This window comes from Simochromis diagramma, unplaced genomic scaffold (assembly GCF_900408965.1).
Source record: "Simochromis diagramma unplaced genomic scaffold, fSimDia1.1 OVJJ01000343.1, whole genome shotgun sequence".
Lineage (NCBI taxonomy): Eukaryota > Metazoa > Chordata > Actinopteri > Cichliformes > Cichlidae > Simochromis > Simochromis diagramma.
Genome location: NW_024386831.1, coordinates 294172 through 321057, shown reverse-complemented (window position 1 = coordinate 321057; position 26886 = coordinate 294172). Strand labels below are relative to the sequence as shown.

Genomic DNA, 26886 nt, shown 5'->3' with positions numbered 1-26886 from the left:
ATCGGTGCAGTCTGGTGACAGAATAAGCCCAAGATTGAACCGCTGACCACTATTGAACTGTTTCCAATTCACTACAAAAACAACACTGTTTGTAAAAACTTATAAATTAAATATAATTATTCATTCTTATAGACGGGATAGATGAAGCATCATCCTTTGAGAAATGGAAGGCAATTTTATTAATTTTGCATCTTGCTTGTTGTTCACCAAAAAATTCTTAAAACAGCATCCACAGACGAACCGCTTAGCACACATAGTGCATACAGTGTAGACCCCAAGGCCTTAACAGAATTAAGACATGTGTTATATGGAAAGTGAATATAGTACTTGATGTCTCAGCATTTGGTGGTAAACAGTTGGAGTTTTGATGAAATTCAGATATCTCTAGTAATTATAGATCCAATTTGTGTTTGCCTTGGAGCTCAGCTTTGACATCTGTGAGCTCTCAGTGGCTATCTCTCAGGGCATCTTGTGTTTAGCAGTATGCTACAAATAGTGGTACTCTTACATCAATGAGAAGGGGTTCATCATTTCATTAGAAAGGTTTTTGGGTGAATTTATAATTATGTTTAAAAATGTGGGATATACAGTGGTGTGAAAAAGTGTTTGCCCCCTTCCTGATTTCTTACTTTTTTTGTATGTTTGTCACACTTAAATGTTTCAGATCACCAAATGAATTAAAATATTAGAAAAAGATCCCCAAAAGTTGATTCTGTTCATCTGGTTTTCAGTTTTCAGTGAGAGAAACATTTCGTCACTCATCCAAGTGACTTCTGCAGTCTCAGTTGAATGCAGGTTTCCCCAACCTTATAAACAATTCTTTTGTACAATGACTGAAACTAGCATCACTGACAAGATCTTCAGTGGTGCCTTCCTGCAGAAGGCACAGAGTCAGCTGCTCAATGAACGGGTGAGACAACATTTTTTTTTACCATTGATGTGCTAAAATCAAAAGAGGCGCGGATCTGACAGAGACTTACAATGTTTCCAGATGAGAATACTCTTCAAAAGGTGTTTGACTTCACTAAGAAGGCTCGTCTAGCACAGCATGAAAGTCTAAGACCAGGCAACAAAGGAAGTTTGACCCACTTGTTGTGCGTTGGAAACACCAGCAAAATACGGAAATTCTAAGCGTCCAGACGAGAGAAGGATGCCGCACCGAGGATGTGGACAAGTGGGTAAAAAATTTGTCTGACAGACAACTCATCCAAGCAAAGAAAAACATCCTTGCAAAAGGGTTGCTGTGACACAGAGAAAAATCCCGCTAGTAGAACTGATCACAGCCACAGAAACTGCATTGCTGAGACAGGCTGAAACTTTCATCTGCAGCTGCTCTGCTTCCACATCTGCAATGTTGTTGTTTCGAATTGCTAAGCCCCCAGTCTATTTACACCTAGAGGCCAGTGCCCACTCTTTCATCTTTTGCCATCTTACAATGCTGTGATTGCAGCCATTCCCCAACTGTTTGGGATGGTACTCATGACCATTGATCAATTGTCACTGATCAATGAGCTTTGATCAGTGGTTGTTGATCAAAGGTCATGACAGTTTGCATATTAATGGCCACGTGTAAAAAAGGGATTGCTCCCTAAACCTAATAACTGGTCGGGCCACCCTTAACAGCAGCAAGCATTTGCAATAACTCTCAATGAGACTTTTACAGCACTGTGGAACAATTTGTTCCACTCATCTTTGCAGAATTGTTGTAATTGTTGTAATTCAGCCATATTGGAAGGTTCTCGATCGGATTCAGCTTAGGTCACTCCAAAGTCTCCATTTTGTTTCTTCTAAGCCATTCAGAGATAGACTCACTGGTGTGTTTTGGTCCTACTGCAGAACCCATGTGCCCTTCAGCTTGAGGTCACAAACAGATGGGCGGACATTCTCCTTCAGGATGTTTGGGTAGAAAGCAGAATTCATGTTTCCATTTACCACAGCAAGTCTTCCAGATTCTGACGCAGCAAAGCAGCCCCGGACCATCACACTACAAACACTTTAGTGTTTGTATGATGTTCCTTTTCTGAAATGTTGTGTTACTCATAACACCAGATGTAATGGGGCACGCTTATTCAGCTTTTGCTTCATCAGTCCACAGAGTATTTTCTCAAAAGTCTTGGGGATCATCAAGATGTTTTCTTTATGTTCCTTTTGCTCAGCAGTGGTTTTGGTCTTGAAGCTCTGCCATGCAGGCCATTTTTTGCCCAGTCTCTTTCTTATGTTGGAGTCATGAACACTGACCCTAACTGAGACAAGTGAGGTCTGCAGTTCTTTAGATGTTGTTCTGTTCTTCTGTGACCATCTAAATAAGTCATTGATGCACTTTTGGAGTAATTTTAGTAGGCTGGCCACTCCTGGGAAAGTTCATCACTTTTCCTGGTTTCTCCATGTGTGGATAATGGCTCTCACCATTGTTCATTGGAGTCCCAATCCCCTAGGAATGGCTTTTTTTAACCCTTTCCAGACTGATAGATGTCAATGACTTTGTTTTTCAGCTGTTTCTTTGGATTGTGGGATGTTGTGTTGCTTTTTGAGATTTTTTAACCTGCATCAGTTTTTCAGATAACTTCTATTTAACTGACTTCTTCATTCAGCAGGTCTGGCAGTAAGTAATCAGTCCTTGGTGTGGCAGTGAAACTGATGTCAGGTTTATAAAAATGTGGTCAATCACCGTTAATTCATGATTTAACAACGTGGGGGTGATCACATTTTCACATAGGGCCATGTAGGTCAGGATTTTCTTTCCCCTTAATAAACACCATTTAGAATCTGCATTTTGTGTTTACCTGTTTTATCTTTGTCTAATATTTAAATTTGTTTGATGATCTGAAAGATTTAATTGTGACAAACATACAAAGAAATAAGAAATCAGGAAGGGGGCAAACACTTTTTCACACCACTGTATATACCTGTACTCCACAATTAAAAATAAGGGTATATATGAGACACTTATCATGATGGGGAACCCATACTAACTGTAATGAAAATGAACCAATAAACATCATATGTATGCAACTTTAAAATCTCTCCTAATTTAAAGCTCCCCCTCTTGTTTCTCCTATTTTCATAGCTGACAATATGTCGAGGCTTCAAGATGGAACTTATTTCAAGAAAATGAGAAAGACAGCCATGTATTGCCAGTGGTGTCTTCACTTCAGTCTATGGCCAGGCACCCTTGACAGCAGTCATGTGTTTCCTGATGCAATGTTTAAAAAAAAATACTGTCAGTTTTGTATTTATAACTCCACATTCTCTGAGAGAAGTGACAAACACATAGTGTATTTCAAGGAGACATTATATATCTATATATATATATATATAGATATAGATATATAATACCATATTTTGCATGGCAAAAAGTTACACAAGCTATGTTGACAATGTAAAAACTAATTTTTTCTTGTTTGTGGTCATTTCTAAAACACCGGTTCATGATAACTGTTATCAAAAATGAAGGTTGGCTATGGTTTAAAACAATAACGTCAACAAAAGATTTTAGATATGTACTTCATTACAGTATACATGATATTTGGTTGGAGGCCTTTTGGCATAGATTTGGCAAGGTAGTTAAATTTTGGCAGATATTGACAGCATCTTGCAGTTGCTACAGATTTGCTGGTTTCATATTTATGATGTGATTCTCCTATTCTCCTATTCTCCTAGTGTGGCCACTACCAGCTCCACCATCATCATTAAGTTTGCTGACGACACCGTCGTGGTGGGCCTGATCTCTGACAACAACGAGACGGCCTACCTGAAGGAGATTAGGAATCTGGAGAACTGGTGCCAGAGGAACAACCTCCTTCTAAACGTCAGTAAGACAAAGGAGTTGATAGTGGACTTCAGCACTAAGCAGGAGAGGAACTACCGGACCCCCGTCATCAACGAGTGCCCAGTGGAGAGAGTGGACAGCTTCAAATACCTCGGAGTTCACATCATGCAGGACCTGTCATGGTCCTGTCACATCAATACAGTGGTGAAAAAGGCCCGACAGCATCTCTACCACCTCAGACGCTTGAGAGACTTCCGACTGCCCTCCAAGGTGCTCAGGAACTTTTACTCGTGCACCATAGAGAGCATCCTGACGGGAAACATCTCAACCTGGTTTGGGAACAGCACCATGCAGGACAGACGAGCTCTACAGAGGGTTGTGCGATCAGCTGAGCGCACCATCCGCTCCGAGCTCCCTGACTTGCACTCAATCTACAGCAGGCAGTGCTGGACCAAGGCCAGGAAGATCGTGAAGGACCTCAGCCATCCCAACAACAGACTGTTCTCTCTGTTGAGGTCAGGAAAGCGATTCCGCTCCCTGAAGACCAACACAGAGAGACTGAGGAGGAGCTATAAATATATATTTATATTTATATTTCTTCATACATTCTTATACATTTCTATACTGTGTATTTGTGTATTGTGTATTTTGTTGTACAGTTATTTTATTTTCAACTTTCATTTATATATTTTATCTTATTCTTTCCCAGTTAAATTTACCCTTCATTCTAATTTGTTGTTGTACAGTTATTTCATTTTTAACTTTAATTTTTATATTTTATTTTATTCTTTCCTAGTTAAATTGACCCTTTTTAATTTTCATATTTATTTCCTATCTTATTCATAGCCTTTTTTTCTGTTTCTGTAGGTCACGAGCAGTTGTGTAAGCATTTCACTGCATATCATACTGTGTATGACTGTGTATGTGACAAATAAAATTTGAATTTGAATTTGAATATTCCACCACATCCCAGAGACGCTCTATTGGATTGACATCTGGTGACTCTGGAGGTCAATTGAATACAGTGAACACAAAGACATGATCCATAGCCTATGGTTTGTCAAGGAAATATCCCCCACATCATTACACCACCACCAGCAGTCTGAGGTGGATCCCTGTTTTACCGTCCAAATGCTGCAGCAAAAATTAAGACTCATTAGACCAGACAAGATTTTTCCAGTTTTCTTTTAGAAGATCTTCTTATCAGTGGTGGATTGTAGACTCAATATCCTGTTGATAGCTGCTAGCTGACAGGAGTGGCCTAGGTCTTATCCACTGGGACTGTCCGAGCAAATGACTCACCACAACTCACTTTGGAATAGGTGGGTCGATTTGGGAGATGGAATATGTCCCATTGTGCTGGATGAGGACTAACTTGCATTATTTCAGTTAATGAGTTTTACACAGATATACTCGCTTTTTTTGGTAACCTGTAACTGAAATTATACTCAACTTGACCTTGGATGTTAGGTACATACTAATGATAGAAAGATAGATATGCGCCCATGCATGTTCACATTTTGGTCTATCTCTAATTAATCTAAACATAGTTTTGCTATGATTTATATACAGTCAGTGTTACAGCTGGATCCATACATGGATAAAATCAAAAACATTGGTTAGTTGTGACTGAACAACTGCTGTTTAGGGGTGGCGTTTATCAAAGTGCAAACAAGAGTGCCGAGTTTTTAGTATTCTTCAACATGAAGTTAATTCTTTACTTACTCATTTCCCACTTGTACACCACAGCTTGGGGACATTTTTCAGTGAGAGTGATGCATGCATTATTCATCATGATTAACTTGTTCATGGTCATTCATTTATCAGTACAAAAAAAAAAGAAAATATATACATACATATGGGCTTGCTCATTAACAGCACACTTTTGAGTTTACTTTACAGAGCAGCTTCTGCACAGCCTTTTTGACATTGTAGCCATTATTGCTCATTATTTCCATGGTGGCTCTCTCTCTCTCGCTTTCGTTTTCCTTCTTGCTCTGGCTCTTCCTTTCTCTATCTCTCCCCCTATCTTTTGCGCTCACTCAGCCGTGTGACAAGAAGATGATTTGTGGCATGCTGTAAATTTTATAACTGTCGAGCCAATCACTTCTGGCTGGGGCTCAAGGGGAAACATCTGCTGGTAGGTGTGAGGCTAGAGTTTGGCTACAGCGATTCACAGTTCAGAGTCAGCGACAGGAGAGCAAGTGTTTGTGAAAGAAGAGAGACCAATTAGGATTGAGAATTTTCGTTGTCGTGAAATACTCCTAACAGACATTAACTAAATTTTTACAAATGTAAAAATAGAGAGCAATGGACGATAGTTACTTTAGGACAAAGCAAGGATAAACCAGAGGATAAATCTTTCTTTGACATCTTGTTGAGACCATTTAGAAGTTTCCTCATTTGACATAACAGGAGGAAGCACCCTCGCAGCTCTATGCCTACAGAACTAGCACAAAGGTTAGAGTATCTCTCCACCCACACTTTGGACAGATGTACTTCACTTTAAATGTCCAATTTAGCAATGTTAACAATGAGCCCCACTCCACAGTCTGGATAAATCCATGAGGACATGGGCAACAGTGAGCTCCAATTTAAGTGTTGAGGGTTATTACAGGGCATTACAACAGGGGCCATATAGACCTTGTTAGTGGGCACTTAACCATCTGTACACAAATCTCCACTAGAACACATTAGAATATTTTTCACACACCCATGCCTCATCTCCATACTGACCTCTACAAACTAAAGTGTCCTTTCAAGCCCATTCAAGCATAGAGGCAGCATTCATAAAACACTTCCCCTCTTTAAACCGTGACCCCACGAGAGATGTGCTGTCACAAAATATTCAGGGCTGTGCAAAAAAACCTGACTATGGAATATCAAAAGCTCCCATCTGTCCACTTCCCTCCTCTCTATTCTCTCTTTTTTTTGTTACTTAATTTTCTTCCATTTTTATGTCAAGGAAAGGGCATGTCTTGCAAGGCCATTGATTTGGCGACTCAAAACACCAGACAATGAACTGATCACCCCTGAGTCCCTCTGCCTAAAGGGTAATAAACCTTGTCATTGAAATGTGAGCAGAATTCATCAAAGGTATCCTAAAAGCCTAAATGAGATGTGTCAAACACTCACATGGAAACTGCAGCATGCACCGTACAAATGTTTCCTGTATAAGATAGTGTGTGCCTGCGTACAGCAAGGAGAACACTATTAGCACTAAGAAAGTATTTGTTTCCATATTTAGCATAATTCTGTGTTGCATGTACTGCAGAAGTACACGTGACTTCCATTATTTGTTATTATTAATCTCTGGCTCTCTTTCACGGTCTGTCTTTTCTGAGCCTAGTTGTGTCGGAAGTTTCTTCCTGTTAAAAAAGAGGTTTTCCTTCCCACTGTTGCCACGTGCTTGCTCAAAGGGGGTTGTTTAATTGTTAGTGTTTTTCTCTATTATTGTAGTGTTTTTACCTTATAAAGTGCCTGAGATGACTGTTGTTATGATTTGGACCTACATAAATAAAACAGAATTGAAAACTGTATTATCCCTGAAAATGACTAAGTCTGAGAAAAAGGAACTTAAATAAGCAGCAAAAGAGCTGATGAGCTCATTTCTGTGTGGTTTTACTGTGTCTCCTTGTGTAAATTTTATTGTAATAGCTGAACGTCCATAATTGTTATTAATAAATATTAATAAAGATCAAGCAACAAGTGAATACGAATTCCACTTTGAGGACAGATTCATAACAAACAGTTACCTTTCAATATTTGCTTTTTCCTCTTGTATTGGATTCTATATACTACACTGGTGCTAGCCTTACCTGGTTCTTTAAATCCAGCTTGGGACATGGTCGTCCTCCATTGAAAGCTTTCTCTCTCAGCCACTTAGACCTGATCTTTAACCCGCTGCCACAGGATGCACTGCAGGGGGACCAAGCTGACCAGTCACTGAGCTTGCAGTCTATGGGGCAAGGGATGTGGCAAACCTCCACAATGTAGCCTGGAATTTAAATTGGTAGACAGAATGGGCAGGGATGATTCAGACTTGGTCTGCAGCTGCAGTGCAGATCACATTAATTATGTCAGACAGTCACGCTACTGGTGAGTGTTACCCCAGACCCTGGACTTACCCACCGTGAGACCGAGGGCTAATAAACTGACTAATGAGCATTTAATTCCTATGCTGTATAAGCTTTTTACAGTGTGTTAAAAAAAATTGTTGTTCTCTGCGTTTGGTTTTTAGCTAGACTTACACAGCAAGGCTTCACGACACAAGGAAACGACCATATAGGACAAAGACTTACAGTTGTGTTTTAATCACTGACATTTTTCTTTCACATTAAAAGTTAAATTGCTCATACTCTCATCAAATTTCATCATCAATTTACTATATACAGTGAAATAAATTAGAGATATAATCTATGTTGCATGTATCTAATACAATGTTGTATGTTTATGAAGGATACTCATTATTTTTAGCTAAAATGTGTAATTTGTAGGCATATCTCAATTAGTCCTACCTGACTCTGTACAGAGTGCAGGGCTAACCAGGTTCTCCTGCTGGTTAATGCAGGCGACAGCCCTGTGGCGCAGACCTTGGCCACACTCCTTCACCTCTCGATGGCTCATCCAGCCCTGTGATGATCCCGAGACCGAAGGATCAGGGAGTATGCAAGCAGACCAGTTCCCACAGGGCTGGGACAAAAACTCATCACAAGGACATGTCTCTGTCTCCTCCAGCGGGTACAACTCCTTATTCAAGCAGGTTTCCTTTTTTTTGCTACGACCTAAGCAGAAGATGGACAAACAGTGCAAATTTACTGAACTGGATGGGCAGAACATGTTTTGTAATAGGACACGAGGACAGCTTTTTTCCACATTAGATAAGAGTCTTGAGAGATGAATGTATAATAAGGTGTATTGTTTAACATAAACATCAGTTACAGTAATTAAAAAGTGTTCATTAAATGTAACAGAATGTATTTATGTTAATAAATTTACAAAGTCAGCAGGTGAGAAAACTAAATAACCAGTGTAGCTATTAGCTGAGCGTGAATTGCTAATTTGCACCATTATAACTGTGAGACACTTACAGGCACATTGCAAGTCCGCTTGCTCTCTTAAATCCACCATCTCTCTACTCTTAACGGACTTGTATTTGAGCCTTAGCTAATAAGATCACTGTTTCATTTCTTGTGGGAATCATTGCCTCCCTTTCACTGCTGACTCCGCAAGGCAGTGAATTGCTTTAGAAGCTGGCTTAAAGTTTCATTATTCTCACTCACATTTAAGCCCAAATCATAGTTATGTGCAGAAATACAGTATATTCTCTAAAGATGAACTAAGACAATGTAACCAACTGTTAAATCTGCCATCATACAATAATAGAGCATAAGGTGTTAACATGGAGTGACAGTAGCTGTGTTTTATTGTATAGTTATCAAACGCTATTATGTAGTATTTATTGAAATATATTTGTATAATACTACATTTCTTTCTTCTTACGAGTGATTCCACCACAAAATACTGCAGTCAAATGGCAGGCTTTTCCCATTATATACCACAAACTGCTGCGAGGCTGGATGTAAACCAATTTACTCAGTAGGTCATCTTTTGCGATTCTAGTCTACGTTTGTTGAGTTCCTTTAGAAGAAACACAGCCGAGGCAGTAAAAAACCCCCGAGGCAGTAAAAAAACAAATAAAATCATAACCAACGAAAAACACTTATTTGTTCCCTTTGTCGTGTGATGCCCAAAAAACCTCATTGTATAATTGGTGCTGTTCGCAAATGTATTATTGCTTAATTTCTCCATTTATTTTAAACCCCCTTGGGGAAATGGTGCATGCTTAGTGTCTGTGTTATGACACTACAGCTACAGCGAAGGTTAGACTTGACTAGAATTGCTTTACCATACTACTTAGACAATATTAAAATGGACAATACAAATAAGATTAGTGTTCCATTCAGCTAAAACATAATTTCTATATTTATAACCTGTTGCAGCTCATTTGTATGTAAATGCACCATAGTTGAATATAGCACATTCGTGCACTGTGTGCTACCGTGAGGAGCAGGAAGGATAAAAAGTGCTGCAGCATTGCAGTGTTCTCCCACCGAGCAGGGAACACAGAAAGATCTGTCATTTAAAAATCTCTTGAATGTGTTCTGATAATGGGCATTTATTCCCTCTCATTCTTTTACAACCATGATTTCTCACTAGCACTTAGTGATTGCTGTTTATTATTAATAATGATCAAAAGTGCAGAGTCTTTGATTCAAAGGGTTGACAATAGTGGAGAAATGGGTGGACAAAGCTGCACAGACACATTGTTATATCATTAACCTGTAATGTTCTGCTCAGCTGTTACATTGCGATTAAGTGCTGTAATTGTGTTTGGAATGCCTACCTTCCTTCAGCCTGTCTCTTCTTGTTTTATATCACATAATCATTTTTATAAATTTGCCCTTTGGCAAGCTTTTTTTAATTGTACTCCAACAATTTAATTATTTATTCATTTTTTCCTTTTTTACAGCATGCTTACTTACAATCCACAGAACACAGCGCATCTTATGGGTTGCCAAGTTCTGGTACGGCTTCTTTTAATAGAGATTGTGGCACCAAAATGAGTCTAAGAAATGAAAGAGGATTTAACTGAAAACATTTTACACTATCATCCGTCTTTATCACTGGGTATTAGTACATGGGTTAAGCGATATACAGTGGATTGAGCACGAGTATTTTCACAGTTATTTAATGTTATTTAATGTTATTTATAACAACAATAGTAATACAGTGGCTGGAAATGCCACTTTCAATATCTGGACTGGCAACAGATACAACCTGTCAAGCTGCCCAGCCCCTCAGAAGTCTACCTTATGATAGATTGTCTGCTGTGTCATATGATAACATAACACCTATAAATATCCTGCTTTCAGTGATGCATCAGTTAAAATAAAGAAATAGATTAAACAGTCCCCTCTGTTATCACCTCTTCATGTACTCGTCAGTACTAGAGAAAATTTTAATTTGACAAGCCCACTGCCCCCCACCCACACAGCTCAAAGACTATAAAGGGACAATTCAAGCAAATGGAAGACAAAACGGTTACATATCTTTATATTTCATCTTCTTGCCATTCAAAATGAAAATAAAAATGCAATTTAGGTCATAATAAGTCCCTGTCATTGTTTTGTGTGTTGCTTATTACATTAATATTAATATCATTTTGTGTGTCCCTTAGGTTTGGGGTATACTGTGTGTAAAATTAATATGTTTAGGGGTTGCTGTTTTCACCAGAGAATCTCCAAACTCTGTTTAATAATACATCAGATCTGCAAATGTGAATCCCTTCTGCCAGATTAAATGCACTGATAAACTGATTATGCTGAAATTGAAAAAACACTATATTGCAATCATGTTTACCTCCACGTTAAAGTAATAATAAGAATAATAACAATGATTTCTGTATAGCACAAAACCAGCATTATAAAATGCTCCACAGAAATACAGAATAAAGGAACAAACTAATAAAAGAACAAATTGGCTGCCACTCAAGCCACTGAGTGTTTGTATTATGTAGAGACAGATACATTACTATAGCAACATTGACAGCGTATTTAGCAAAACAGTGTGTGTGTGCTGTGACAGTATGATGATATCTGAAGACATGTTGCTAAGGTGTGTAATGTCTATCACCGCTTTCCTTTCCAGGTGATTTTAATGCTTTACAGTAAAGCCTCATAGACTTGAAGAGATACAGACATTGACCCAAAATAATTCTGGTTATATATATAAAGATGAACAGGCTCCACTGTACCTTAAAGACTATCTGAAGAGAATAAATCTCTGTCAAAGTGCAAATTTACTTGAGACTGCTAGTTTTTAAAATTAGAGCCTGCCCCGAAGAGCTGCCTCTAAGTGTGGATTCAGAAAGCAGAGACCCTCTGTACTTTTTTCTAATAGCCACTTAAGTCTAATAACCTACAAAGTGTACTGAGATTACTTCAGTTTCCTGGTGTAGTATGACATGTTTACCTTATGTGCTGTTGTCTATTACACACATAAATGTACTGTAATAGCACCTCCAAGTAAAAAAGGATTCCTCAAAAACTATCAGGAGACTTTTTAGTGATTAACATGATGAGTTTTTTTTCTTTATACATTTATACATCAATTTTCTTTCACTCATTCAATTCAGAGTCATGGGAAAAAGAAACCTAATTTAAAAGTCTTGCTTTAAAAGGAAGAAAATTCAATGTAACCTGCTGTACAAAGAACAGATGGCATTGTATTATTTGTAGGTTTATGCAGTACTGCTTTTGAGGTGGTTATTTTCTTGTTGTTTGGTTAAAATAAATCTTGTTAGTCCCACATGAATAGAACCATTCAACACTTTAATGAATTGCATTCCCCCAAGAATAAGCAAATTGCTACGTTATTGTTACAATTAAAGTAAACACCTCGTGCACTGTAAAATGAAAGCACTATAACAGAACTCCTTGACCCAAGCCAAATGGAGAGCTCACAAACACTCACAACCTGGTAAAAGAGTTGCACTGTGGTTGTACTAATCCTGCTATGCTTGTGCACCTCTGTTTATTTTGTGGATCCTGGGTGTCTTTAGCGCCCCGTGTGCCCAGTCAGTGAGCAGTCCATCTGTTTCGTAACATGATTTGATTGCAAACATTCCTTATCGAGTGTGAACCCACTGCCGTCACAGTGCAATTCACCAACAATCTGTTCAATCTATACCACTGCTGGTGGTTGATTGAAAAGTGGCAGTGCAATATCACTTCACTGGCAACTTGACTTTGCAGGCAAATTACTAGTTAAAGATCTGCAGGCAACACAAAGAGTGCAATATCTAGCTTATTTTAATATTATGTATTTTGTATAGAGATTTTTCCTCTAAATCTTCCATATATAATGTGTCATAACCTGATGCTTCTTTAAAGCCATAATATTATGCAGCATTATCGAACAACACTGCCAAGCATTTGGATGTGAATGCATACCTTTGTATGTTCTGACACCCAACTGTTAAAAAATGATGGCTGTTCCATTGTTGATGCTGAGCCATGCCCCCCTATTTCATCTGCACCTGTCTTTAAAAAATACATGAATTTGGCTTGTGAGATAAAGTATTTCCTTAATATTTACTGATTGGTTTATGCATATTTCAAAAGGTTGAATTGATTCATGACTTACGTACGTTTGTTTTTTAAATGTCACCATAAACACTGGGAATATATTATATTTTTTCACACTGATTTTGACTAAAATGCTCTGACTCTTTATTCTTGATATTTTTTCAAAGCAAACCTAAGAAATAAAGTGTTTGTACAATACAATAAGAGTGCATTACAATGTTTTTGTAATAAAAAAAATTCAATATGTGTTAAAGCTGCTATATAGCTTGACTGATAGACTTTATATTCTTACATATAATATTAACTTCCTCAAGTTGCAACACTTAAAGTGAATTATTCATGTCATCAGTCCTACAGTGGCTGAGTAACAGTTGTCATGAATGAAAAAGTCTGACTGTTCAGTTTGTTGTCTGGCTCTCTAGCGGCATAATATTAAAACTTTTGTTATGTTACCCCAGAGTGTGTAATAAATCCTACAAATTTTGTCCTTTTGAATTCTAGCCCACTTCATTAAAACATTTTACCAACACACTTCTTCGCAGTTTGAGTGGACTTTTAAAGACTTTTCAAACCCATCACTTAGCAATCAAAAAATTTTACCCATTAAATCATGCTTTTTATTTGTTTTTGTTTCTAATGTCTCTGTAAAGCACTTTGAATCACCTTGTTGTTGAATTGTGCTATACAAATAAACTTGCCTTGCCCATTAAACATAAAAAGTCAGGTCAGCTTTGCAAAGAAACTACTTCTTAACATTAAAATCATAAAAACTCACAAAGAAGGAAAAATACAAAAGAAAATTATGGAATGAAATCAGTTTCTAGATAGCCATTGACCATCAGAGCGAGCATATTTCAATAAACGCCTGTCTAAAATGATACACAGGAGCTACTTAGAAGGCTCAGAGTCAGAGCGGTTGTGAAATGCACACTAACAATGCTAAATCATTGAAATGCAGTTAAGGTCTTCAGGATACTTGCACAAACACTGCTCTCGGATAAGTGGGGGAAATAATTCACAGAAGGTAATGTTTGAATACTCATTCACCACTCAACATTCTCCTGGAAAATACAGCACCAGCTACTACTGAGCACTTAAAAGGAAAGTGCTGAAAAAAATGATGATTTTCTAAAAGATTTTTTTCACCCAAGTTAAATTCTGACAAGATACTGATTCAGTTTACAGCGGCATAACAATAATTATTTTCCCTATTAACATTTATATTATTAAGACATTGGTGTATTTATAAAACTAGAATATTATCATTCCCTAGAGTTATTTTTTATAACGGGTTCAATTTTTCAGTATTTTACTGATGTGTGTAACAGACCTTCAGCATTTACTATTAAGGTGTTATTTATTCATAGACACATGAGTTAAAGATGATATGTTCAGAATGTTTTCAACAACACGCGGTAATCCAATGCTGCTAACGATAAACACTAAACAAATCTGAAGCACATCTATTCACAACCAGGCAGCCAAATGGAAATGAGTAAAATGATAATGTGAGATGTCCCAAAAACACTCAGCAAAAGATAATGGTGGTGTTCAGTATGCAGTATACTGGTGGATCGTATACCACCATAGTGATAGAAACAGACATTCACACCTATTCAGCATGTATTTAGACGTTTGGGAATTACAGCACCTACAAGAAACCTATACTGGGTGAACATGCAAATTCCTCACAGAGAGGCATCAGCCTCCCTATGGACAGTTTTTAAAGTAACAGTTCTAACAACTGAGCCGATGCTGCCTCAATGTGGAGTGTCATATACACTCCCATCTAATTGAAATGGATTGCTATTTTTGAAGCATGTGATATATAAAGTCAGAGGTGTAATAAATTAAATCTGCTACTTAAAACAACATGTTTGTGTCCTTTAGTATATAAGACAGAGGGCAGGGTAAGTGTTCAGAAGCTGACAGAACAGTAAACAGTGGGTATGGCTGTTCGTTTTATGCCTTTCTCCTTTCAAGCACAGCCTGTTTGTGAACATAAGTGGAATGGTACGAACTAAAATATGAAAAATAATGTATACAGAGCTTTACAAACAGCTTTTATTCTAAATAGAGAATTATACCCACCAGCCACTTCATTCATAGATAGATCTTGCTACTACTGGTTTGATCTCCCATTGTGACTTCACACCTACCTTAGTTCTATGTGGCACAGATTCAACGAGATGCTGGAGATGTTACTCAGAGATTTTGGTCCATAATGACAGTGTCACACAGTTGCTTTAGATTTGTCAGCTGCACATCCCTGATGGGAATCTCCCATTCCATTACATCCCAAACATGCTCTGTCAGATCGATATCTGGAGAATGTGGAGGCCAGTGGAGTACAGGAAACTCACTGCCATGTTAAAAAAAATCACTTTGAGATGATTTGAGCTTTGTGACATGGAGTGTTATCCCTATAGAGGAGGCATCGGTCTTTAAGGGATGGCTACACAGTGGTCTTAAAGGGATGTACATGGTCAGCAACAATGCCAAGGTAGGCTGTGGCTTTTAAATGATGCTCAGTTGTTACCTGAGGCCCAAAGGATGTTGGGAAAATATACCCCAGACCTTTACACATTACACCACCAGCCTGAACTGTTTATACAAGCCAGAATGGACCCATACTTTCATGTTGCTTATGCCAAATTCTGATGCTACCCATAAAAATGTTGCAGCAGAACTCATTAGACCAGGCAACATGCGCCCAATCTTCTACTGTGCAAACTTGTCAGCTACAGTATACCATGAGATTGTAGTCTTATTTTACTATTGCAGCTGACAGGAAAGGGACCTGGTGTCGTCTTCTGTTTCTGTAGTGCATCACCTTCAAGGCTTGAAGGTTGTGCATTAAAATATGATTTTCTGCTTACTGTTGTCTTTCTGTCAGTCCAAAGCAGTCTGGCCATTCTCCTCTGATCTCTGCAATAGCAAGGGAACTGCCACTCACTGGGTATGATCTCCTTTTTTGCAATCCAGAGATGGTTGTGTGGTAAAATGCCAGTAGATCATCAGTTTTTGAAATAGTCAGAATACCCCGTGTGGCAACAGCAACTATGCGACATTCAAAGTCACTTCAATAACCTTTATTCCCCAATGTGATGTTTAAACTTCAGCAGGTCGTTTTGACAATGTCAATGTGCCTAAATGCATATTTACATTAGAAATCAATAAAGTGGCTATTGAATGTATATTTGCTTTTGCAAGTTTTCCACCCTGTTTAACCTGTAATGATTAGAGGTTAGTTTTTACATTGCCTTTTGTCACTTGGATCTCCATCAGTGTATTACAAGCCTAGTCCTGTCCTGGCAGTTGTTAAGGTAGCTAATGCATTTTATTAGTTTACTTTTAATAATATGCAATATTAAAACCTTGTAAAAGCAAACCTAGAAAGAAATGTAGGGATAAAGATAAGGTACATGTTACGAATTTTAGTTCTCTGATGATATTTGTCTACTTAAGTCCACTAAATATAGTTTACGGTGATCTAGATCATAGATACCAATATGTGGTTAACCGTTTGGTGCTTCATGGCGTAAAGTACATAAAATACATTTTCCAGTTTCTCCCTCTCTCCTGCCACTCACTGAGTCTTTGAGCAGAGCTCTACATGTGCAATCCCTCTGTTCAGTTTACAGACAAGTATAGTGCTTGCCACTGGTATATGAGGCTGGTATATGCTTCACCAGATAAAGGTATTTCAAAATACAATAGTAAAAATACATTAATTTAATACATTAGTTCCCATCTAGTCAATTTAAAAAGTTGACTAGATGGGAACAGAGAACACTGAGAGCACTGAAAGCACTGGTTGCTTAGTACTCATTTCCAAATTCGACCTTGATTTTAATGTCCTTTATCCACCTGTATCCTGTCAAATATCTTCAAATGCTGAAATCATTTTGAGAAAATTATTTCACTGTCATCCACACAAACAGACATAAAATTCTTCCAGTGCTCTCAAAGCTGCCTTTCTAATAGTTCCCACTAGAGTAGCTGTCTCAAAGATCAGATTTTGCCATGATGAGACACACAAACAGACAGACTCAACAACTGAAAACCATCCAAATTCTTCTGCCCTGGTACCTATAGGCATACAGACACCTTGACTATTGGATGACTGACCAATCTAATACCAACGTTAAAAAGGATAACACCGGCTGCAATGACTGTATGCTGTAGTTTACAAACTTCTTTATCCTTACACTTGGTAAAGAAAGTAGGATCATTTCCAATCAAATGTCCAGATAAATTTGGTGATAAAAAGTGATAAAGACACAAATGAATTGAAATATTCACATGTTCTGACTGCTATGAACAGACAATTATGCTAACACACTTCCCCATGAGCTAAACTTGATTTCATGTGGTGGATTATAAGAGCAATATAGAAGGAGACAGGACATGTTTACTGCAACCCCTCCAGCAACAGATAAAATATTAATGTAGACAAATAGTATCCTGCCTGGTCTGAAACCACAGGATGTAATTCAGAATTTTGCCATCTGTACTAAAATAAGAGACTACAAGCTGTGAGGGATCAAATTTAGACGTGATATTAAACTACAGGAACTGTGTGAAGTCACACTGTAACAAAGTGCTGGAAAAACACATTTGAGTTTTTACAGTATTGTACATTTCTTCATAAATACATTTAAAATGCTATATTTGTTTAGTAAATTTTAGTGTCACTGAGTAATACAGTGTACTGCCAAAAGTATTCACTAGTCAGCCTTAACACAATTGACATCAAATTAATCCATGGGGTTTAATTTGATGTCGGCCCAGCCTTTGCAGCTATAACAGCTTCAACTCTTCTCGGAAGGCTTTCCACAAGGTTTAGGAGTGTGTTTATGGGAATTTTTGACCATTCATCCAGAAGTGCATTTGTGAGCCCTGATGTTGGATGAGAAAACCTGGGTGACAGTCTCTTAGGGCCTTTAACACATCTCAAAGGTGCTGAAGTCAGGATTCTGTGCAGGCCAGTCAGATTCTTCCACACCAAACTCATTCATCCATGTCTTTACGGACCTTGCTTTGTGCACTGGCGCACAGCAATGTTGGAACAGGAAGAGGCCATCCCCAAACTGCTCACATAAAGTTGGGAGCATAAAATTGTCCAAAATGTCTTGATATGCTGAAGCATTAATAGTTCCTTTCACTGGAGCTAAAAGGTCAGCCCAACAACCCCGTCCACCAAACTTTGCAACTGGCACAATAAAGTCAGACAAGTACCGTTCTCCTGGCAACCACCAAGCTCAGACTCATCCATCGGATTGCCAGATGGAGAAGCATTTGTCACTCCAGAGAACACATGTCTACTGCTCTATATTCCAGTGTCGGCGTGCTTTACACTATCTGACACTTTGCATTGTGTTTGGTGATGTAAGTCTTGGATGCAGCTGCTCTGCCATGGAAAGTCATTACATGAAGCTTTTTACACACTGTTTCTTGAGGTAATATGATAGCCACATGAAGTTTGGAGGTCTGTAGTGACTCATTGTGCAGAAGGTTTGCGACATCTCTGCACATCAGTATCTCTTAACCCCACTCTGTGATTTTACTCGGTGTATCACTTCATAACTGAGTTGCTGTCATTCCCATTCACTTCCACTTTGTTATAATAACAGTAATAATGGATGGTGGAATAATTAGTAGTGAGAAAATTGCACAACTGGACTTTCCAGTTCCACAGGTGGCATCCTGTCATGGTACCACACTGGAATTCACTGAGCTCCTGAGAGCAAATGTCAGCTGTTGCAAATGTTTGTAGAAGCAGTCTGTGTGCCTAGATGCTTGGATGTTATACACCTGTGGCCATGGAAGTGATTGGGACATCTGAATTTGAATGGATGAGTTTTTTGGAATGTTTTTGGCAGTATAGTGTGCGTGTAGGTGTACACTGGCAAGCTACATATATTTTGATTGCTGTCAATGTTGTAATGAGATTTTAAGCACAAACAACACACCTGTAGCAAATAAAGACTTCAGGGACATCATTCATACTTATATTAAAGGCAGAAAATTTGCCACACAAGCTGAGATCTTGCCACAGTTCATTTGTTTTCATTTTTTTTTCCAGATTTCAAAGTTGTTCTACTCTTTTAAACTATAATTTTGTAATTAACAATTAGTTAAAATAAAAACAAAACAATAAAAAGCTGTAGAAGTTGGTCAAAAGTTGGCAGTGTTCTACTCAAATTTTACAAAAGAATTTTTTTTACCATCTGCAGTAATAGAATATGAATAAATAAACAAGACTCATTAGTTTGAAGTAAATGCAGAAGGACATGAAAAATGTTCATTAATTTTGTAATTTAATGTAAAAGTGAAACAACATAAGTTTTTTTTAATCTTTCACTAATATGCATTAGGTCTGAACTGGTATATTCTGACTTAAGAAAACTGCCACACGCTCAGACATTACAAAAGCGTTTATCCTCTCTGCTTTTATTTATTTCCAAATTGACTACCAGTCATATCAATAAAAATATAAAACAACAATGTGAGAATGCTTGACCTGAGAACACAATCCAATTGTTCTACCAGCAAAGATTAAACAGTTGCCTTGAAATTGCGGGTGTCTCACAATCCGTGAATAACGAGTCTTTACCTGCAAGTGAACGCTTTCGTATTCGAGAGCTGCCACATCCAGCACATTCAGAGAACTTGGACCATGCAGTTAGAGTGCAGTCATCCTTGCAAGCCACCCGACACTCTCTGATCTGAGGGGGCAAGGGACCAGCCCATTGCAGGCACTCTGTCATATTGGCAGACTCTCCGCTTTGCCCAACACAACTGACTCCTGCAATTACAAGAATGCCATTTCAGTTATACATTGCACAAATGACAAGCCATTCTTCATCAAGCCAAAATTCAGTCGTCGCTACTGTAAAATAGTCTTCGAAAATTCCTACTATGCCTGAGAAAAGGTTCACAGTTTTATGTGAGGTTGCTTGGACTGAAGAAAGAAAATGCCTCCACAGTGTAGCCATAGTTAGAATATTCTGGTGCAGCTTTCATGTTAGCATCAAGTGAAATGGTAATTCAACCTTCAAGCTCAACACCATTATCAGACTTCTTTAGATAACTATGATTTATTGTATAAAAACAGGACATTCATAATAAAAGCTTAACATAAAAGGTTAATAGCTTTGACAGAATGATCTACATGTTTTAAAATGAAATTATTGGAGCCTGATCAAACAGGGATAGAGACATTACAATTCAGCAATATGTGCCAGGGTGTGCCATGAATTATTACATTAGCTGCATAACAAAAGCAGACGTGTTTTTTTCTTTTCTTTTACTGATAGTGGGTCTAGCGCTCAGTTGAATAGAAGAAACATTTCACAGTCTAGCCTGTTACTTTCCTTTAGACATAAATAAATGAATGCAAATAAATGGAAGATGTAAGAGGTGTCTTTTTCAGAAAATGCAACAGCTGGCATCATCAAAGGTCAAGAGCAAAAGGAACAATCAATATAAGGGATAGATCAGAATGAGTTTTTAAAAGCTGTACTGTGAGACTGTATTTTACTTTAAACAAACATGTTTCAACATGCTCAATTAACAGTAACGTTAACATTTTGATGCTTAACAGGTTTAATATTAGCAATGCTTTAGCATATCAGGATTACATAGTAATAAATCAAGTACTTTTCACTGAAAATGCCCAATCCTAACCTGCAGGCAGGTTAATGGCTCACCAAAAATAATCGTTTCCATTCCTTTGGGTAAAGGCCAAGTTAGCACATTAGCATGCCCAAAGAAAAAATAAACAGAAACCTAACAATATCACACTATGCTGAAATAAAATGGGTTAAAGATGCTTTCAAAAACTCCTTTGAAGAACTGTTTATGATTTGCTGACAGATAGGGAAAGATCGTAATTACAATTATGACAAAATAAGACTGGAGTCTGAGACAGTAAAATTGGAGCTTACTTGACAGGATGGCTTTTAAGACCCTCAATCATTGATAATTAGCATTTGTGTAACTTAATATCCTAGCATGGCAAACCACACATTAAGCACAAGCAATGATGGTAATGAAGTTTGAGTTAAATGGTGTATCAATAAATATGTTTAGACAAATGTTGCAGGAATATTGATATTTTATAGACAGTTAGTTATACACCTAATTATCTAATCTACAAAGGGAACATATTATGGAAGAAAGCACATCCATTTGTTAGAAATGCATGCATGACATTTAAATAAAGTAAAAGAAATAGATTGTGTGATAAGTGCTTTTGCAAATCAAATAGCATAATAATTGAAACACTACCCAGATTTAAAAACAAAACAATAAAACAAAGTAAATAAAACATCTGAATTACAATAATCAACACATCTACTGGTTGATAAAAGGAATGATTTGTCCCTCCCAGATTCATGGAACTCATTTTTCAGACACTGCACACAAAGTAGCTGCTTAAAAATAGTACTGTGTGTAGAGTTTTAAATAAAAAAAAAAAAAAACACAAAGAAAATGAAGTTAAAAAAACAAAACAATGCCTGTGGACATATTGGCTCGAGTTTGCTGGCTGATGGAAGGCAGAGGAACATTTTTAGCTTCGCCAGGTTCTGTTAACTGTGAAGGAAAGGTTGAATGGACTTTGACGCCTTGAAAAAGGAATCCTCGTAGATAAACAAACAAACTGCACAGGGCATTATAATGTTCAAATACTTTGCACTGTCACTCTGGGATTTAAATAAATTATTCTTGCCAGTGAGGGGAACTTCTCCTCCCGCAAGACCTCCGAGTCTTTGAGGATTCACTGATCTACAAACATGCCTTTAATCCATTGTATTGATTTGTATTTGACTTTTAAATTTTGCCCTCTGACAAAAACTGTTTGGTTTCTACATGTCTGCTGAAAAGGCGTGGGATGGTCATTTACATACAAGGCTTCTGCACAGGCAGCACAAGGAGGATGGTAGCTGTTGTTAAAGTGCATTTATGTAATGGTCAAATGCATAGCTATACAAAAGTCTGCATGTTTGTCTATAGGTTAATTCTGTAAGCCATCAAACACTTAAGACGTGAGAATATATTGAAAAATACTTTTTTTTTATGTCTTGTCTTTTAGCTAGTCTCACTGAAAACCCAACTATGTGATCCCCAGAAGCTTCTTATTAAGAATACTATCTCGTTGTCATCTTGTTTTGACTGGGGGCCATCTAGTCTATCCATGTTTCTTTCAGGCTCTGGTTGCCTACACCCGCATCATCTCATCATCTCCTCTTACAAGTGGTTACTTTTTGTCAAGGCATCCCAGCAAATGACAAGGATCATCTCTGATTATATAGATACTTAGAAAGGTATGTTGGAGTGCCATTTATAGAGGGTATGCTTTCAAGAGGCTTGTCATATTCTGCCTTTTTAAAATCCCAAAGAGCTTGAAGGTAAAAGAGATTCTTTAAAAACATCAAATTTCTTTCTCTTTTATTCAGTCCAATCCAGAAGATTTTATGTTTTACATCTTTACTTAATACAAAGTTTTTAATGCATTATATATCCAGCCCACACATCCACCATCAAACATCATCTTCATTTTAATTCAGTCATACTGCTTGTATAATGTTCTTCAGTATAATGCATTGTGAAGAGTAATGTGGACTGGATTCATCATAGCCATTAAGTCACATCTTTCCTGGAGCAAAAGATCATCAGCATGACTCACTTTCTACTGAATAATTACTCACAACGGTTCCAGTTCTACTCAGGGAGGAATATAACATATCCAGCTGGTTATGATACAAAATTTGGCTGAATTTAGACACAGTATGTAGTGCAATATGCACTGACAAACAGATCACTCTAGTGGTTATCAGCTACAAATTCACACAGGTAATCTGCAGTCAAGTGTTCTCTTTCGTTTAGTGTTTTTATTTATTTGGAAAGGTTCTAATTCATCTTGTCAGATCTTTCATTTACTAATGCCTCTTATCTGCGAGCACCTCAGCGTGTTAGTTGTATAACACAAACCTCTCCTCGTTCTGCACATTATTAGACATTAGCATTCATGCAACATGCCTTGAATCTGGCATGAGGCCAGATTCACACGGACATGGAAGTATTTACCCAAGGCAAGGAAATATTTGTGATTGGATTTGAGGTTTACAGAGCCAATATGTTGCAAATTCTGACTATTATTTTAATATTATAGTAAAGCTCTGAGCCTGAGGTTCACAACATTTTGACTGGTTTTGACTAGGCAGAAAAGCCCTGGTTGCTCTTTAAGTTGTTCTTCTACCGTCTTTAAACTATTCATAGTGACATTTATCATCACTAGTCAGTTTCCAGAGGCTGCACGGTATTTGTATTAAAACATTTCTTTCTCCCAGTAGAGGCAACTGCAACTAAAATGCTGCCTATCTCAAGGAAAGTAATAGTGGTTTCTACATAGATTGTGTGTCTGTTTTTACTTTTCAGTGTTAGAAATTAAGTCAAAGAAATATGAGATAAACCCAAGGTTAATACACTTACATCTACCTTAAAGCAAATATATTTCAGTGATGTACAGATATAAAGTTAAAAGGAAACATGTTAATGGGTAACACAATAAGAAGCAGAGTTGAATTCTGGTGATTTAAAAAAATCTATGCCTTACTGTGCTGTGATCTGCTGCTCACTATCACAGATATGAAAGCTGACGTGTCAGATTAGAAAAAAACACTATGGACTGTTCGTGACCAGAGAACAGAGGGCAAATTTCATAGTGCATTGCTAGTTGGTAGAACCACAATGCAATGTTAACATTTTATGCTGATCATTTAAACAGTACATATGTTGTCAAGAAGATAGGATTACATTCATAGTTGTTGACCAACCTGGTAAACAGGTTAAAAAACGACAGTTACTCTTAAATGTAATCTGCTTAACTACCATCATGCAAAGATGCAGCCTGATATGCACAATTCACCTTAGCATGCAGTGCACATATGCGCTACGCATCTCAGCACTCAGTACTGAGAAGCATATTGAGTTGCTATGGTTCCTAAATGCTTCCGCATTGTGATCATACCACTTACAGTTGATCATGGAATATCTAGGAGTGAAGGAATTTCACAAACTGACTTGCGGTTCCATCCTATTACAATTCCATGCTCAAATGAGCTCAGTGAGATCTTTAGTTCAATCCATTCCTTTACAAATGCTTGTAAAAGCAGACTGAGTGGCTAGGCAGCTGATCTTAAGCACGTGTGGCACTGCATCTGAAAACAGCTCAATTCAAAGATGACTTTGATACCTTTGTCCATACAGTGTATTCGGAAACATGATTCACTTCAAGCTGCTGAAGAAAGCCAAAGACAAGCAGCTAAAAGCCAGCCTAGATTTTGCACTGAAGGAGGATCAAGGTCTGACATACTAATGTTGCAACTTTTCATATTCAATTTTTCAATGAAGAGAAGCGTTTGAAGTAGCTATCATCTCATCTCTCACACCCTTACAACAGGATGTGAGCAACTATAATTAATAGCAAGTCTGGGGGAAATAATTCAAAGTTGAATACTGTATTAGGGTCATGCCTTACCAATTAATCTCAACCTTCTAGCTATAGTCATGGATTATGTTGAAAAAATGTATATGAACAATTCAAGTTTAATGGACCTTCAAAGGTTTTAAACCTCTACTTAATAAATAAGTTAATAAAAACGTGTATATTTTTACACCACAAAAAGGCTTTAATTAAAAACTAATATTTCCCCTATTCTTCATATTATTGCAACCAAAATCTGAGTCTGTATAATGTTAACAATGTTGTAGAAGTAATTCTGCTCTCCATAGGAAAACTGCCTGCCACAAATCGAGGGCTGAAAAATTCACTTCTTAGCTTGTTGTGTGATTTTTGGACTGTGTAGATTCCTGTGTCATATCCTTGATGAACATCCTTATGCTTCTCAGAGGATCTGTGGAAATGACTGCTACAGGCTCAAATTATTAAAAAGCCATAGGTGTTAATTGAATCATTTTGCACTCATTTAAAGGCAAGCAGCTTCCTGATGCATTACCGGAACCGGCTGTTCTAATGTACTTATATGGCTCAAGAGAAGTTTTCAGAGCATTATTTTACTGCCTTGAGAACTTTATAGCATTTCTGCTCTCGGCATCACTGATTTCTACGTAGCAGTATAATTACAACTGACATTTCTCAAGTGACTTTCTATGACTTTTCGATGAAGATGGGAAAAGTGTTTGCAGTGTTCCTAGGTTAAGAGCAAGCCTCATTGACCTTTAGAGCTTCCTATTTGAATATGATTAGTTGATAGCCAAGTTAAATACCTGTGACATTTCAAAAACTGTAGTGTGAGAGTGAAATTTGCAATTGGTAAAAACACTGAATTTAAATGTAGGATTTAAACAACAAAGATTTCAGAGGCTACGTTCACTCAGCTTAGGCTTAACCAAGTCAATGAGAGGGCACATAAATGTCAAATTGTGGCATAACTGGAGCAAAGTAATTGGCAATAGAGCCATAGCTCGAGTATAGAAACAACGAAGGACATATTTTAAAAAAAATTATTATTAGTCTGTGACTTTGAGATTTTCTGCCTTGCACGCGATATTTTGCAGATATTACAAAATATAATGTTCTAAAAGATTTGATATGCTGCAAATAAAAGAACAGCAAACAGAATAGGAATGCATTCAGCAAAATCAGTGTAAACTAGAGGATGACATAATGACAAGGAAAAATAAACTACACAATAATTTCCTCGTTTTAATGTCCATCTTTTTTAGTTTAAAGGTGAGCAAAAAGGTGAAGAAAAAACCTGATGCACTGCATCAATATAGGTTCTTTTCGGCCTGACTTTAGAAAAGCAGAGAAAGCTATGAAACCTTCAAAATCTCATCCAACATAAAATGCAGTCAGTTGTGAGTCTACTTTGAAGTTGTGAGTCAGAACATATGAGTGCATGTAGGGTCTGCATGGTGTTAGCTCTGGCTTTTCATTTCTATTAAAGCAAATACTAAGTAGCCCGTGATGGCAGGACTTGCTACATACATTAATAAGAGACTGGTGACATGATGAAATTGTCAAGAAAGCACAGAAAGGTTCATCTAATGATATTCACTGAACAAATTGCTGTCTTCCTTAACGTTTCTGCCATTTGCTTGTTAGAGGAGCAGTTCAGAAAGGACTATTAGGTCTCATTAAGTAAAGATGGTATATAGATGGAAGAGCAACGCTGAAAATAGGTGAAATGGTAGCAGCTGGGAAATATAAAGTGAAGAGAATGCACTGATTTAGGGCTACAACTTGCCTCTTGTTTCTAAACCTTTTCCACAGGTTTCTCCTGGTCCCGACAGCCCACGTCTCACAGATTCAGGAACTAGAGAACAGCTGCTCCATTTGTGCGTCCTCCACCTAGACCGAAACGCGAAGGAAGAAGAACTTTAGGCTGGCAGCGGCTTGTTACAGTTTTAAGTACAGAAACGCTAAAGGTGTCATTATATTCTTCTCAGAAGTGCGAGTTTGTAGCCGTGAACTGGACCACAGGCAGCACTGAATGTGGAAAAATGGAAGTGAGTGCCATTTTTGATTTTACAATGAAAATGAAAATATTATGGCATTGAATTTGTCCAGTTTGTGAAGGTCACATTGCTCTATTGGTATTTTATTGAAAACACTTCTGCGTAAATTCTTGGTGTTGGTTCTTTTTTTTTTTTTTTGGGGGGGGGGGCTTATGTATGAATACTAAAATTAGGTACATGAATTCACATTAAATACTAGAAAAACTCAGTTAAACGCTTAACTGTGTCTTATGGTTAAACGCTCATTCTTGCACATGAATGGTTAGTGTGAAGTGCATGTACCTCACCAGGCCAACTGCCAACAACTTTCCAGCATATCTATTGCTAGTGGTGTTTGAGACGGAGCAGTATGCTGAAGAAATGAAGATATAGGTGTTTGAAGGAGTTTACATCTGAGCAGATTTTGGAGGAAACCAA

General features: G+C 37.6%; 1 protein-coding gene across 2 annotated transcripts in view; it reads right to left on the bottom strand.

Annotated features, from left to right (window-relative positions):
• Positions 1 to 26886, bottom strand: part of thsd7ba (thrombospondin, type I, domain containing 7Ba) — a 183885-nt gene that overhangs the window by 36467 nt on the left and 120532 nt on the right. For both annotated transcript variants that reach the window (XM_040027377.1, XM_040027378.1), the window contains exons 13-16: positions 26199 to 26302; positions 19538 to 19729; positions 8287 to 8553; positions 7588 to 7766 (exon numbers count right to left, since the gene is read on the bottom strand). In XM_040027377.1, the coding sequence (XP_039883311.1) occupies positions 7588 to 7766; positions 8287 to 8553; positions 19538 to 19729; positions 26199 to 26302 (742 nt within the window). The remainder of the gene's footprint in view (positions 1 to 7587; positions 7767 to 8286; positions 8554 to 19537; positions 19730 to 26198; positions 26303 to 26886) is intronic.